The 16,612-nt window shown below is 40.4% G+C and overlaps 1 protein-coding gene across 1 annotated transcript in view; it reads right to left on the reverse strand.

Annotated features, from left to right (window-relative positions):
• The window catches only part of ADCY5 (adenylate cyclase 5), a gene marked incomplete at its 5' end in the record, with an annotated part of 239,681 nt that overhangs the window by 7,374 nt on the left and 215,695 nt on the right, over window positions 1–16,612 (reverse strand). The window contains 4 exons of the mRNA XM_081313004.1: window positions 7,356–7,531; window positions 9,722–9,880; window positions 10,991–11,107; window positions 16,189–16,276. Of these exons, the coding sequence (XP_081169130.1) occupies window positions 7,356–7,531; window positions 9,722–9,880; window positions 10,991–11,107; window positions 16,189–16,276 (540 nt within the window). The remainder of the gene's footprint in view (window positions 1–7,355; window positions 7,532–9,721; window positions 9,881–10,990; window positions 11,108–16,188; window positions 16,277–16,612) is intronic.

Raw genomic sequence — 16,612 nt, forward strand, 5'->3', positions numbered from 1 at the left:
CATAGTTAAAAGATGGGGAGGGACACAACAGGATGCACGTTGGGGGGGATAAGGTGTGATTGTCTCTTAAATCAACCACCTCCAATGTGATGCTCCCCATTGGGACCCCAAGCCATCTGGCAGATGCAGGTCTTCAGGCTCCTGTGGAAGGACAGAAGCGTAGGAGCCAGTCTCACCTCAGGGGGTAAGACAAGTCTAAAGGGCAGGAGCCACAGGAGAGAAGGCCCTAGAATTCCTTGATCAACAGGGCCTGCAGCATGCCTCCTTTGCTGGTGCGGGTGAGGTCAGCCAGTCCCAGTGGGGTGAGGCAGTTCTTCACGTAACCATGACCCCATATCATGCAGGGCTTTAAAGGCAATAACCCAAACCTTGAACTGCACCCAGCAGCCAGTGCAGGTTAACATGCCTGCGCTGCCACACTTTGCACCAGCTGAAGCTTCCGAACGCTCTTCAAGGGTAGCCCCATGTAGAGTGCATTGCAGTAGCCCAGATGTGAGATGACCAGGACTTGAATGACTGAGTGCAGGGACTCCTGATCCAGGAAAAGAGTGAACTCAACAAGAGCACCCTCCCTCCTTCTGCCACAGATCTGCACCAATACAAGCTTCCACCGATTCTAGATTATTTGTTGAAAATCAACAATTGAGATGTCCAAAGGCATCTCAATTGTTGAAAATGCAATTACATCGTCTTTCATTAACTCACCATATTCCATTCTCAGTCTCATTGGAAAACACACTAAAAAGAACAAAAAGGACATATTTTAGGCAAAACAAAGAGCTCTTTCGTTTCTTTTATCCACCATTAGCCACTGTCTGTGGAGATTCTCAGTCATCAGGTCAAAGTTGCCCCAAAGGTGCTTTTTTTAAAAGGCAACTGGGCTGTTTTTTTTCCTTGAGGAAGAAAAAGAAAACGTTTTGCTTCATCACAAGCTTCTTCTTCACTTGTGAATGAACCTCAGCTGATGAAGCTTCTTGGATGAGAAGTGAAAGGTTTTCTTCTTCCTCCTCAAAGAAAAAAAAAATCCAGTTGCCTTTTGAAAAAGCACCTTTGAGATCATCGTTAGCACCTGTTCTTTTTTATTTCAATTTCACATAGTCTCTTCTATGCTATTCCTTGCATTGCTAAGAGTTTGAGTTCTGAGTCAAGATAGGCCTTTTACGTCTTCTTTCACTAAACTGCTGTATCTTAACTTGTCTCCCCATTGGCAGAATGGGACACACAACCTGGCCTGTTGTGATGTGGAAAAGAAATTTAAAAACGAAGCACAACAAGAATTGTTTTGAGCTACATGTTCCCTTTTTTTCAATGAAACTATCTTCTTTTGCATCTAATAAATCAAATAAAAGACTATAGCACATCTCTTATGTCTGGAATGTAACCAATTTACCCAACAAAATCACATTCTTTCCCAGGCCCCACCCACCACACACAAAGCCATACGCAAATTCAGCCTAATAAATATCTGCTTGAAACAAAGACATCCTATGCAATATTAAAAATATAAGGAATCCTGCCCTCTGCCTTTTTTAAAAAAAGAAAAAAATCTGAATAAGGCTGGTTGCGGGGGGGGGGGGAAGTACACCCCCAACGAATCATATAATGTCTGAACCCCTCATAAATTCTGGGTCTAACATTGGACAATTGCAACATCAGTTTTTATTCTTTCTAGCCCAATGAAATGCTGGGATACAATCATATACAGGAGCTTGGAAGTCTTGTCTATCTGCCCATTAACAAGGTAACTTATCAATAACTGAACTGAACACGAACTAATCTGGGATTGGGGCAGAGCTGGGGTTTGAAAATTTGCTAGAGGTTGCAGAAAAAATATGCAGAAAAATATTTCCCCAGAACATCCCTAGGAGAGATGCATTTAGGCAGCAGCATAGAACGTTAGTGACTGCCCCCTTTTAAGCCCCCCCACTTTCTCACACACACCCCTTGTTTGCCAATGACCCAGAGTGAAATGTTCACAACCCACCACCAGCTTCCCAGGGGACAATTTAAGCATAAATGCACACAAACACAACACTTTTGATACACAAAAGAAAACAGTGACACTTCTTACGATCACAGTTGATAAAAAGGTTGAAAATAATTTCAGAAACATTCCCCTACCTTGTTTTTCTAGAAGCATGCAAAGTTCCATTCGATTCAATATGCAAATAAATTAAAGCAGCATACATTTAGTACAGAGATGTAATGTGCAACGCTCCATAATAACATTCTTTCAGTTTTTCACCTTGGACACTAGAGGGAGCCATAACCACTTCCAAAGAATTTGTTCTATGTGTATGGTTAACATAAAAGGTTTATTCTGTACCTTTTGGATTTGATTTTGGTTGAAGTGAGGATTTACTGTTTACTGGGAAGGATTAGAAGGAAAATTACAGAGTTAGACAAGACATCGCAAATCTATGCTGTTTAGAAGCAAATAATTCCAGTGATGAGTAAAGCTAAAGATAAAAAGGTAAAGGTAAAGGTTCCCCAGCACATGCGTGCTAGTCGTTTCCGACTCTAGGGGCCGGTGCTCATCTCCGTTTCAAAGCCGAAGAGCCAGCGCTTGTCCGAGGACGTCTCCATGGTCATGTGGCCAGCATGACTACACGCCAAAGGCGCACGGAACGCTGTTACCTTCCCACCGGAGTGGTCCCTATTTTTCTACTTGCATTTTTACATGCTTTCGAACTGCTATATCTATACCTAAATAGGCATAATGTATTGGTTATGAAATATTATATTTTAAGGCCAAAGTATTTCACTGAATTATTTGGAAAATGTGAATCTTTATATCTACCAACCTATTATTTCATTCAATGGAAGAGTATCTTAACAATTATAATTTTTATTCAATGGAAGAGTATCTTACAATTTTCTTCATATTTCAGGGTTTCTACCTTCCTGGAAATTTTACTTATGTCTTGTCACAGATTTAAGACTTTGTTATAGTAGAATCAAATACCTGTGTCAGCCCCAGCAAGGGAAATTTGCAATCAAATTAATGCCATTATTTTCCAGTCTTGCAGCTCAAATTAATTTTTCATGTTAAACGTACCTTGTATTTCTATTTAGCTAACATCAAGCTGTCCATGTATATAAAGGTAAAGGTTCCCCTGCACATGTGTGCTAGTCGTTTCCGACTCTAGGGGCCGGTGCTCATCTCCGTTTCAAAGCCGAAGAGCCAGCGCTTGTCGGAGGACGTCTCCGTGGTCATGTGGCCGGCATGACTAGATGCCAAAGGCGCACAGAACGCTGTTATCTTCCCACCGTAGTGGTCCCTAGTTTTCTACTTGCATTTTTATGTGCTTTCGAACTGCTAGGTTAGCAGAAGCTGGGACGAGTAACAGGCGCTCACTCTGTTACGCGGCACTCGGGATTCGACCCGCCAAACTGCCAAACTTCTGATCGACAAGCTCAACGTCCTAACCCACTGAGCCACCGCGTCCCTGTCCATGTATATAGCCATGCCTAAATCTTGCTGTTGCTTTTCCAGTTAGAACTTCAAGTGCTCTGTTGTTCTTGTGGAGTTGCAACTACAGCCTTACCTTAAAATCAGAGAATTGGAAGGGGGCATTCAGGACTCTGTCTGAGCCTCTGCTCAGTGTAGGAAAACAGGCCTACACATTGAGTAAATTAGTATGACAGAAAAAGTGGCATCTCTATGTAGCTAGCATTGCCATACAGTGGTACCTTGGTACTCATCATTAATTGGTTCTGGGAGGCACGATGAATAACAAAAATGTTGAGTACCCCAAAAAAATTTCCCAGGAAAAATGCAGTGAGTCACCAGGCAGCTGACACTGACAAGTTCTAGCTTGCACGTTCAGTACCAAACAAACAATGAGTACTGGGACCAAATTTTCACATCAAAATGTGTTGAGTACCAAATCTGATGAGTTTCAAAGCAGTTGAGTACCAAGGTACTACTGTAGTTTGGTGGATCCGAATCCGTATTAATTCAATTCAACTCCGTATTTTCCACATAACCATAATCCTGTGTAAGGGTAATAGTAGCATTTTTCCCCCAGAATGAGCTTATAACTAAGTGTGGTAAGACCTCTTTACTCAAATCTCTGTGAGGGGAGGGAATGATTAGCCCAAAATGACCTAGTGAGCTTCTATAATTGAAGGTAGAATAGAATATGCCCTGGATCTGGAAGCAGGTGCACCTAAGCTACGTTTGGCTTTCCTAAAAGTTTCCCACCAGCCATAAATAGTATGCTAAGTAGTAGGTCCTAGCTATTAAAAGAGCTTTCAGAAGAAAAGTAAGTTAATAAGTACCAAAACTGCAGCTCCCACATTTATTTATTGGAAAAGATGGGCTTATTTACTTCACCCTTATTCCTGACATCTTGACTGTGAGCTGATGCAAGTAATTGCTTCAAAGTGCTCTAATTTAGCCTGATCAAAATTCCTGGCACTATAAAATGTCTAAAAAGATGGTTTGTTTTCAGATTACTCCTTCAAACGACTGCTTCTAATTTGCTTTTAATTTTCTCTTATAGGAAGAGAAAAATCATGTTCAGGTAGATTATCTCACCAAAGCAATTAAAAATATGAAAAAAAACACCACTCCCTTCTGTGATTCAGGCTGAGACAGTTTTTATTTATTTATTTATTTATTTGATGCATTACTCACTTACCGAGTTCAATCAAAATGGCTATTCAGAGTATTTTAAGAGCATTAAGAAAATAATAAAACATTACTGGGCTAAATAATATGATAATAGCGGGGTAGCTAATCACCAAAGGAATCAAAATTCTGCACAGCAGAGAAGCCAGCTCTAATGAGTCACTAGTCAAATTAATGAGTCATTAGCACATCCAGGCAACACAATACAGTGTGTGTGCTATTTCAAAGTAAGGCCCTCTATGTCAAAAGAGGCTTATTCCCAAGAACTGCACATTTAGAAGGCATCTTTGCAATCACGAAATCCTGCAAGCCCAGATTCGCCCACAGAATTAGATTTTCCACCTCTAGTATCAATGCTAAATTCTCTTGCTTGCCTGGTATTGGAAACTTTGGCTGGTCCAAGTGAGATTTATGGAAACAGGCCTTCCTATACGGTGACCTTGGGCAAAATGCTGAGACCCAGTCCTGCCTACTCAAAGCTGGCTTGAGAGTGGAGTGAGATAGATCCAACTAATCAGCCTCACTCTAAATAACTTCCTGCCGATATTATAAGAAGCAATAGAAATGCAAGCAACCACTTAACCATCAATAGTTCATCTTTTGGAGCTTAAGTTGAGCTTAGGTTGACTCAGCCTTCCATCCTTCTGAGGTAGGTAAAATGAGGACCCAGATTGTTGGGGGCAATTAAGCTGACTTTGTAATAATGCCGCTTGGGGTGTGTGTGAAAGCCCTAATAAGCACACATATACATAGAATGAAGGCTACTGCTAAGCTTGTGAGCCACCCTGAGTCTTTGGAGAAGGGTGGGATATAAATGGAATTAAAATAAAAATAAAAAAATAAATCGATCCTTCCTTCCTTCCTTCCTTCCTTCCTTCCTTCCTTCCTTCCTTCCTTCCTTCCTTCCTTCCTTCCTTCCTTCCTTCCTTCCTTCCTATTGAAGTAAATATCACTGGCTGAGTACCAAGCTACCACCAGCCTTGTCACACTGCTTAAAATTAAATGGGAAGAAATTAATCCTCAAATGGGAAAACAAGCCTTTTGTAAGTAAGTGCTGGAAGCTATCCCATGCACCAATCTTTCATCACTTCACTGAGAGAAGAATTGAAGGAGTGGCCCTTATTTTTCACAATAAATTTATATTGCAACACCTTGACTCCTGCAGGCACTTCAAGTCCCAAGAGGGGGGGGGGGGTTGGGGGAGGTCCCTTTTCCAATATCATATACAAGATGGGAAAGGAATTTGTGGCGGGGATTTAAGACTAGAGAATAATAACTTTTCCTGTTCTGCATCTGTTACACCATATATATCTCTTCACAGATTTCTTGATACATGTCCACATAACGACACTGATTACATTCCCATTGGGCCTATAGCTACTGCAGGAAAGTTGCTGGATGAGATACACCTCTAACAACCAACTGCCTGCAATCCATACAGCAGTACAGAGTCCTTCCCTTAGCCAAGCCTTACTGCACAACTTTCCCAGCAGCTCCCCAAGCCTATGATAGCCACACCTGCCAAAACACAAGGAGCCAGGTTACCACAGTGTCCACTTCTTGCTAGGCCAATGGGAACACCACTCCCCTAGAGCTAGCTGCAGTTGTGCCACTCTTGATGCTAGCCCTACATGGCATGGGTCCGGATTACCTACGGCAGCACCTGCGGCCGGCGTCAACTTCCTTCCGTCCAGTGCACTCCCACAGAGAGGGCCTCCTCAGGGTGCCTCCGATCAGAGAATGTCGACTGGTGGCCCCCAGGGGGAGGGCGTTCTCTGTGGGCGCGCCAGACCTGTGGAACCGCTTGCCGGTCGAGCTCCGGATGGCCCCCGACCTTCGCTCCTTCCGGCGGGATCTAAAAACTTATTTGAGCAATCCGGCCTGGTTTGATGGGTTTGGGGGTTGGGGTTTTAACATGGTTTTTAATTATTGTATATATCGGGCATAATATTTAATTGTTTTTTAACTTTTGTACTTTGTTTTTTAATATTTATTGCCCTGTACACCGCTCTGAGTCCTTCGGGAGAAGGGCGGTATAAAAATTTAATAAATATAAATATAAATATATTTAGGATTTCCCTCTATACTTTCCATGCTCCCTTCCTTTGCCTCTGCTCCTCAGGTGAAAACGGCAGGCTAAGGCTGCCCCAATATCCTGGAGATTTTCAGCATGGCATGAGGCAAATCAAGATTTAGTTCCAGACTGACTATTATTTTGTGCATCCTCCTTACCGGCCTGTGAGAACTTGGAGATACATTTGTATTTATTGTTGCATTGTTGTTGTTTTTTTGTTTTTTTTTTACAAATAACTCAAGGCAGCAAACATATCCAACATACCCTTCCTCCTACTATTTTCCAACAAACAACCCTGTGAAGTGGGTTGGGATGAGATATTGCTGAAATATATTGGATAATGCCACCAATTTGGCATATGAAGTGGTAAACCTGGTTCTGGACTATTCCATTTCAGTTGGCAACACTTCTTCATACGTTAGAAAAATATATATAATAATTTTCTAATATGTGTGGATTTTTATCCACATTTTGTTTTTAAAAATGGAAAGTGTTAAGTCATAGGTGTCAAATGGGGTGGGGTTCAGTCCAGATTAAAATATATCAATTCACATGGTTGTTCAGGAAAATTTCACACCACCAACCATGGCCACACCTTTCCCTCCCCCCACCCCCCACCCCCATGGACTCTTTGGGTTTACCTACATGGCATTGGCTGTAACCAGAAGGTCTGCATTATCGAAGAGGGTAAGGCCTGGCACTTCCACAATGAGGACATATATAAATTCAATAATCAACATCAAAATGAGTTTCCCAATGCAGCTGATCTGAAGGAACACGGAACAAGCCAGGAGGGTCAGTAAAACACTGTAGGTAAAGTACTGGGAGTGGGGTGGGGGGGAAGAGGAGGGGAATGAAAACAAGAACAAGGGAAAAAGAAAAGAATTTCAGTAAAGTAAAAGTCAATTTAGCAGATTTACAAAACATGGCTAAAAAGGAATAGTAAGATTAAGACTCCTCAGTTTCAAGGGTCTCCATCCTGAGGCCAGCACAAGCTAACAAAGTTTCCAGGAGGTCTGTGCAACCTTTGACCAAAAATGGGAGTTCACCGGACTTGTAAGATGCTTCCCTGACAACTCAGTGATCGTGGACCTCATTCTCCCCACCTGCCCCATATACCCCATTCTATAAACAACTGACAAGGCATCCACTTTCGGCATATTCACTCGGACAGGTGACAAACGGTGCTGATGGTACACAGAATTCGGTGCCTTTTTCTTTTTTCCATTGGTAATGGAGGAACTGACACTTAAGATTGTTTTTGAAATGATTTCTAAAACTAATGAGCATCTTACAACTGCAAATGACCACACAGGCAAATAGAACACAAACACATTTGTGGGTGGTGGGTGGGGGAAGTAACGAGTTTAGAGGTTTATTTAATCTTTTTTTTAATCTTTTTTTTTCCAGGCCAAACTGCTCTCTGATAATATGCAGTATTAGCCCACATTCCCAGTGATATAAAGAAATATCAGATACATCAGGGGTGTCAAACTCAATTTCATTGAGGGCCGCATCAGCATTGCGGTTGCCCTCAGGGGGCCGGGTGGATATGGCCTGGGTGGGTGTGGCCTACTGGGTGGGCGTGGCCAGCTCTACATCATTCGCATCAAGGGTGCCTATGAGGGGCCTGGGCAGGAGTGGGACAGATCTGAGGGTCTCTGGCAGTGGGGGCCGTTCCCTCACTGTTTCCAGGATGGCTTCGTGGGCCGCATGAAACCACTTCGTGGGCCGGATCTGGCCCCCGGGCCTTGTGTTTGACATGTCTGAGATACATTCTTCACTGTCGGAAAAGAGGCATCTCTTTTAAAAGCTTACCCTCCAGCTCTGTGTGATGTGTACGTGTATCAGTACACATAGGCATGTGTTTGTCTATTTTTATACATGCATGTACACCGGGTCCTTTGCAGCATGCAGGAACACAACTGTGTCTGCAGCTCCTTACAGCAGGGAGTTGGGATTTGAAGGCAAAAGTTGCTTTGGATTGCCTGTAGACGCAAATGTGGCACCTCCATGAAGCTCCTTGAAGCAACTATGACTTCTGCTGGGACTATACAGCAGTTGCAGATGGCCAACCTACAGTCCCCAGAAAAGACGCAGCCGTGCTACAGTTTTGCCCTCCGTGCTTCAAAGCAACCACTCTGCAGTTCCTTCGGTAAATTTTTCCAGGATTGTGCGGAACCTACATAGGTCCCTAAAATACCTTCACAAGCATGGAATAGACTGGAGTCTTTTTAAGTTGGGCACATTTATACTGCAATTCCATACATAACTGCATGCATACCCTTATTCTTTTTGATGGGACTAATGTCCAAGTGTTTGGAGAGCTGCAATCTTTGTACTCCTAGGAGAGAGTCTACAGAGGCCTTGCTGAATCTCCCCTCCCTTGGTGAGCTCCTCCCCCTATCCCCAATTACAATTTCAGCAGGCAGAGATACATAGAGAAATCTCTACATGGTGCAATTGGAAAGGCATACTGCTTTAGGTTGTGGGTTCCGGAAAGGGGCTGCCTAGCAATTGATCGTATTCTTGAATGTTACTCAATAATCTCATGCTCAATAATCTTGCATTATGAATGCATTTCATTTTATATAAAAGGGTGTGTGTCCTACCCCTTAGCAAAGCTCCCGGTTCATTGCAGAGAAAGCAGTAAATTCGGAAGGGAGCTACACTAATGCTTTCCCTGCGGTGTCCTAATTTTACAAGGCAAAGACTGATTACATGCGGGAACATTCTGAAATAAGATTATTCACTCCTCAGTCTGAAGAAGATTTCGTGTTTTCATTGTATGGAACATATACAGAGGGATTAAGAGTTGAGCAGCAGACAAAAGTACAAAAACCCAAGCCCAGTTTCAATGAAGGATTCTACAGAGCAGTTGATGCCATTTTAGTATACCGTATTGATAAAGGCTGACAGAAAAACCAACACAGTAATGAAGACCCCAGCAACGTGTTATGTCATTTTTACCCAAAAGAAATTAGACCTACATTACAGCACAAAGCAAATACCTCTGGAAAGTTACAGTTTGGCTGAGAAGTAGCACAGAATCCTTCTGTGGTTTCCAGGCTATAATTGGAATAGCTAATATGGCACAAATTCACCTCAGGAGGAGTGAGATTATACTCTGCAGCTATACAGTCCAGAAGGTCCACAGTACTACAGGTGAACTGTCAGAAAACAAGAGATAAAACATCAAACAAAGACAAGGAGAAAACAAACTAATCAAAGCAGCATTCTTTGTGATAGATTATATTCAGAATAAATATGGGACTAAAAAGTTCCATTTAGCTTATGAGTAGATTTTAGCGGGATATTGTTAATAATTTCAGTGTTAGTACTTTGTATGTATTTATGTTAAAGGGGAGTTAAAGCACATTATGAATTTGGTTAATTTTATATTATGGATAATTTTTAGTTAGAATATGATTATTATATCTATTATTATAGATATATCTATTATTATAGATATATAGGTATTATTATACCTATAACCCTCTGGGAAGTGGGGGGGAAGGGGGGTGGTTTGGGGTGGGTGGGTTTTGGGGATATGTATTGTAAAATCTTTTTTTGTAAAACTCTAATAAAAAAAGCAGCATTCTTTGCATCTCGCAGTATATACATATCTTCGGGGGTAGTTCTTTATACAAATGCACATGAGATGGAGAGTTTTCTTACACTTTTAAAATCTAGAACCCTCCATCGAAGATAAACTGCGGAGAGTTTAAGAACAAACAAAAGGAAATATTTCTTTCCATACTGCATTGTCAGACAGAACTTGCTGACATAAAGGTGACACTTTATATGACTTTAAACAGGGAGCAGAGAACTTTATGGAGGATTGATACATATCAACAAGTTTTAAAGGAAACATTCTTCTAGTTTGGACAAAACTCAGCAGCACTTTTCCTGCGGCTGCTGATAAAAACAGGATCACCAACACGATCGCCAACATCCGATAACGGATATGGCACAAGAAGAAGAAGAAGAAAATCAAATTACATGTCAGTTACAAAAGAGACATAATAGCCTGTGCATATAGTGGTATATTCTAACAAGCAGTTTGGGGCAAGGTATGTTCAAAGTCAAAATTATTTTTTTCTTTATTAAAGATTAAATCTAATCAATTAATCACACTGAGTATGATTATTCTATATTTTTTCTATTAATAATTACCAATCCACAACAACATTTTGAAAAGACTGAGGCCTTGCTCTTCAGTTTCTGTAGTACTAATAATTCACAATAAAGCTCAATCAGAAAAAGGAAATATAACATACCATATTGACAAAGGCTGAGAGGAAAACCAATACAATAGTGAAGACTCCGACTAGGGTGTTATTGATCCTGGACTGAACAATCTTTCGTGAAAGAGTCTGGAGTGGACCTGGAAACAGCTGTATAGTGGGAGAAAATAAGATATTTAAAACTATGGTTTTGTACAAATATATGGTATTCTGAAATGCTATAGGCATTAATATTTAATTGCCTAAGAGTGAATTAATGGCCAACTGTCGCTCCCCACATCCATGTAATTTTTGCAGCAGGAACATATAATTGCTGAATAACTTCATTCTCCCTGGTAAATATAATAGCTTTTAGGTGAAAATCAGAGAATGGCATCCAAAATTCGGAATGTTTTATGACCAGGCCCACCCTTGTTCTCAGTATGTGAGAAAGATATACCAACTTGAATATGGTTACAAAACTTTGAGCATTCTGTTCTGTTTCCAAGTTGTAAACTATTTAGACTTTTCTTATATAAAAAGGGTTAAAGGAAGATCAAGGTTAGGTGGAAAACAAATGCAAACAAAACAGTCAACTGATGATATGGATGCTGAGAAATGAAAATGCCCTAAAACCTCAGAAATATCTTTGGCATAGTTCAAGCAAACTACAACTAAATCTGATCATCCTAAGAATTGATGGATACATTATCAAAGATACAAAAGTGGCCCAATAGTTATCAAAATTATCTTGAATTAATAAAGTTCAAAGAATTTTGACAAATGAATTTGGGCTCCCCGAAATATATGTGTGCTGAGACTCTTATCCTGGCATGCCTAGAGGATCCTTTTTTCCTTTGTTTCTTCCTCTTCCATTCCCCATTCCTCTTTTTCACTTACTATCACTAGGTTTTTGTTTGGTGTTTCCCCCCACCCCTTTCAACTCTCCCACACACATTTTGAATGTCACAAATCCATGGAGACCAAACAGATACTTTAGGCTTAGAATGCAAATGCAGAAATTCTATAGAAGTTAAAAGCTCCCTGCTGGGTGTTAATTTCAGCTCATCAGAGTCCTCTCCACTGCCATTCCCAGAGAAAAACCCGAACACAAGAGACAAATAACAGCTCCCATATCCATCACTATTATTTCATCAACTAGCTTCTAAGCAAATTTCTTTTAAAAAGAGAGGAGGAAAAAAAAATCCCCCAATTAGTCTTTTAGCAATGGCTAACCCATCACACACACCCACTTTGCACTTAGAGAAGGACTTTAGCTTCCTTCAAACACAAAACTCTTTTGAGGATAGGAAACATGGATTTGCTGGCAACTCTTACAAAAAGAGAGAGGGTGAAACAATCCCCAGTAATGTTGACTATTTTTAAGTTGCTACTCTCCCCAGCACCCAATACAAAGAATTTCTCTGTGTTTTCTAGCACAGGCAAAGGAACAGATTGGAAAGGAGACATACAGTAAAAGAATCTGGTATAAGACACAGCATAACGCAGTATCATATTGCTAACGGTGATGGTGAAGATGGTGATAATAGAAACAGCAACAACAATAATATTTGACAGTGTTCTTGTGGTTAAACTAAGAGTATAGCACAACAGCAGCTCTTACTGTTATGGATGAATCACCGTGAAATACCACTCCATTTTATAATGGCAGAAATAAATTATGCATTGCACTGAAAACAAGATTGCAGGTAATCCTCAACCTACGGCCATTTGTTTAGAAACCGTTCAAAGTGAAGACCGTGCTGAAAAGTTACCACAGTGCTGAAAAAAGTCCGTTCCTCGCACTTATGACCATCACCCTCCCCATGTTCATCTGGTCTCAATTTGCGCACTTGGCAACCAGGTCACATGTATGGCCAACTGCAATGTCCCGTGGTCAAGTGATCGTGATATGTGACCATTTTTTATTGATTCCTGGCAAAAAGGTGCTCCTTGGAAGAATGGCTTTGCATTTTAAAAAGATGTTTTTTGCTTAATGACCCCGGTGAGTGATTCGCTTAACAACCATCGTAAAAAAATTGCAAAATTGTGTCTGATTTGATTTACAACTGCAACGATCTATGATGGAAATTCCGGTCCCACCTGTAGTCATAGGTCCAGGATTACTGGTATTATCAGCACTTCTAATAAGTACTGACACCTCCCTTAAATACAGGAGCATTTTTTAAGCCGCATAGGTAAATCTTCTCCAATCTGGTTGCTTATAGATGTGTTGGACTTCAATGTAAGAGCCTTGGTGGAGCAGTGGGCTAATGCCTCTTTAAGTAACACCAGCTGCCTGCAATTAGTGCAGGTTCGCATCCCACCAGGCTCAAGGTTGACTCAGCCTTCCATCCTTCCGAGGTAGGTAAAATGAGGACCCAGATTGTTGGGGGCAATTAAGCTGACTTTGTAATAATGCCGCTTGGGGTGTGTGTGAAAGCCCTAATAAGCAGGCATATACATAGAATGAAGGCTACTGCTAAGCTTGTAAGCCGCCCTGAGTCTTCGGAGAAGGGCGGGATATAAATGGAATTAAAATAAAAAATAAAATAAAATAATAAAAATAAATGTCACTGCCCCCAAACTGCATGATGTGGAAAGGACCGCTCTTTAAACTACCAATGAACTCTGAAACAAGTCAAATATGAAATACAGGTGTCCTTGACTTACATCAGTTCATTTACTGACCATTCGAAGTTACAACGGCACTGAAAAAAGTGACATGACCATTTTTCACACTTATAACCACTGCAGCATCTCCATGATCAAGGGGTCAAAATTCAGATGCTTGGCAACTGACTCATAGTTATGACGGTTGCAGTATCCCGGGGTCATGTGATCGATCACCTTTTGTGACCTTCTGACAAGCAAAGTTAATGGGGAAGCCAGATTCACTTATCAACCATGTTACTGAATTTTCAACTGCATTTAACAACTGTGACAAGAAAGGTCGTAAAATGGGGCAAAACTCACTTAACAACTGTCTCAGCAACAGAAATTTTGGACTCAATTGTGGACATAATTTGAGGATTTAAAAAAACAATAAATATAATAATAAATGGTGATATATTTATGATTCTTGCTGACTGATGGACATTTGAAAACATAATACTTTAAACCTGGAAAAGAGATCACTTTTTGTATCTATCCAAGAACCTAACTGCCTGTCATTTGATCATTTGGTAACAATTTTTCAAAATTGCATAATTGAGCAAAACACACTATATAGGAAGTATAAATCAAATTCATCGTACCAATGAAGGAGAAATATAATTTCATGAAGCAGTAGACCTTGCAGAGAACAATAATAATTTAGGATGGAAATGTTTAATGGAAAATGTTAAATGGCCAACAATGCCTTCCAAGGTTTGGCACTGTCTGATTCAAAGATATGGAAGAATATGCAAGAAGAAGCGGGGGGGGGGGGGGACACATGAAGGCAGCAAACCATGAGTTCTGTTAAGACCTGGGCAGGGGAAATGGGTGCTTGTCTCAGAAATGCAGCAGTTGATTCAGAGTAGGTCACCATCAGGACTGTCTCTACATCAGAATGCTTTTGGATACTCAGACAACAGTTCAGAGTCTAAGCATTTAAGTTAACATATCAAGGAGCTGGAAAGTTCATAATTTTAACTGTTAGATTTGTCACTGGGTCTTTCATTAGCTAATGTTAGCCAAAGTTAACAGTTTTCTGCTGACTTTTTTCTCCTTGGAAAGAAAATCAGAATATTTATGTTCTGGCTATGTTTTGTACAGCAGACAAAAATGAAGGGACTGATGGTGCCAGTCAAGGATATATGGCACCCCAGGCTATATTGACTGATGGCATCATCAGATGCAAAGATTTGTATTTTTGGAAGACTTTGGAAGGAAGGGTGGCTTTAGTGCCCTTCAGGCTAAAGTCAACTGCCTACGTGGTTTTTAGCCTGAAGTCTGTCATGCTGAAGGATGATATAAAAAGGTAAAGGTTCCCCCGCACATGCGTGCTAGTCGTTTCCAACTCTTTCAAAGCCGAAGAGCCAGCGCTTGTCCGAGGAAGTCTCCGTGGTCATGTGGCCGGCATGACTAGACACCAAAGGCGCACAGAATGCTGTTATCTTCCCACCGTAGCGGTCCCTATTTTTCCACTTCCATTTTTTATGTGCTTTCGAACTGCTAGGTTGGCAGAAGCTGGGACGCGTAATAGGCGCTCACTCTGCTATGCGGCACTCGGGATTCGACCCGCCAAACTGCCGACCATCTGATCGACAAGCTCAGCGTCCTAACCCACTGAGCCACCGCGTCCCATTGAAGGATGATATACGGACACATATATCTATTTATTACTTGTGTGAACATATAATTTTGTGCTTTATCAAACCAATCAAATGTATGCTTGCATACAACAATGATAATAATGTGATATAAAATTTAAAAGGCCTGGAAATCTATATTATACATAAAACATTTTCCCCAAATTAGACCAAATTGCTTTAAAGCCTTCTTTCTGGACTTTCAATTTTTTAAAAAGTCAAATGTTGGTAAGCAAAGCATATCAGCAATGGTGCAAACCAGGGGTTTATCTTTCCAATACTGTATATTTATGTTGGCCATTCCCCATGCACAGTTCTAAGTATCCTGATAAATGCTAAATGCAAAAAAAGAAAAGAAATGAATTATTGAAATGCAATCTTTCCTCTGAAGTTATATTAAAAATCCTATTGAATTTCAGCCCCAAATATGGCAACAGTAGAACAGTACCCAACCATGTGAATTGATGTTCCAATAGGATGGACATTGTTTCTAACCTATCAGACATTCACTGAAAAATACTGTTCTCATATTTGAGGAACACGATTTCCTATTGTCTTCATCCCATTTTAAGATCAAAAGAAATTTCCAATTTTAAAATAACCTTCTGCTAATTTACAAGTATGGGACATATAATCCCCTATCACTTCAATATTTTCTTGTTTTAGAACATGACTTTCACTCCACAAAATCCATCTGAAAAACTGCTGCTGAGCTGTGATGGGAACATTTATTAAGTACTTGGGGAGTAGTTATATTGACAGATTTAATTAATTAAATTATGCTTAAAATTAATCAGAATTTAACACTTGACTTCCTCCACTGCTTTTCTATTGTTCCTCTTGTTTGACATATGGTTCCTAATATGTTACTCCCTAGTGTAGCCCTTTTCCATCCAAGCTCCTGGTTTAGAATTTTAAGGACAATTAATTAAAACAGTGCAACGGGAATCAACTCACCTTTACACAGGAGTAAATGACTGAAACAAACACCAGTGTGGTCAATATCACAAAACAGGATAGGTAAAACGCCAGCATGAACACCGAGCTGAAACCAGAAAACAAAGTCAGGTGGGTCTACAGCTTGCTTTATCCATACATCATATTAACTCTCTATTATCATCACAGATCAGCATACTATGGGTGAGGTACAATCAATTAAATAGCACAGAAGATACATTAAAGCCTAAAAATAAGGGGAAAAAATAAAAATACCAAAAACTAAGAGATATTAAAACAGAAAGTATATGCATACCTGTATGTCTAAAAGGTATCTAAAAGGAAGGGGTGGGAGCATTAGAAGGGTAAGAAAGCATAAAAAGTTAAATTACATAGTACTTTAATAGGCAATCTAGGTCCCCATTAAGTTTGATTGATGACATAG

This window comes from Vipera berus (assembly GCF_964194415.1).
Source record: "Vipera berus genome assembly, chromosome: 1".
Taxonomy (NCBI): domain Eukaryota; kingdom Metazoa; phylum Chordata; class Lepidosauria; order Squamata; family Viperidae; genus Vipera; species Vipera berus.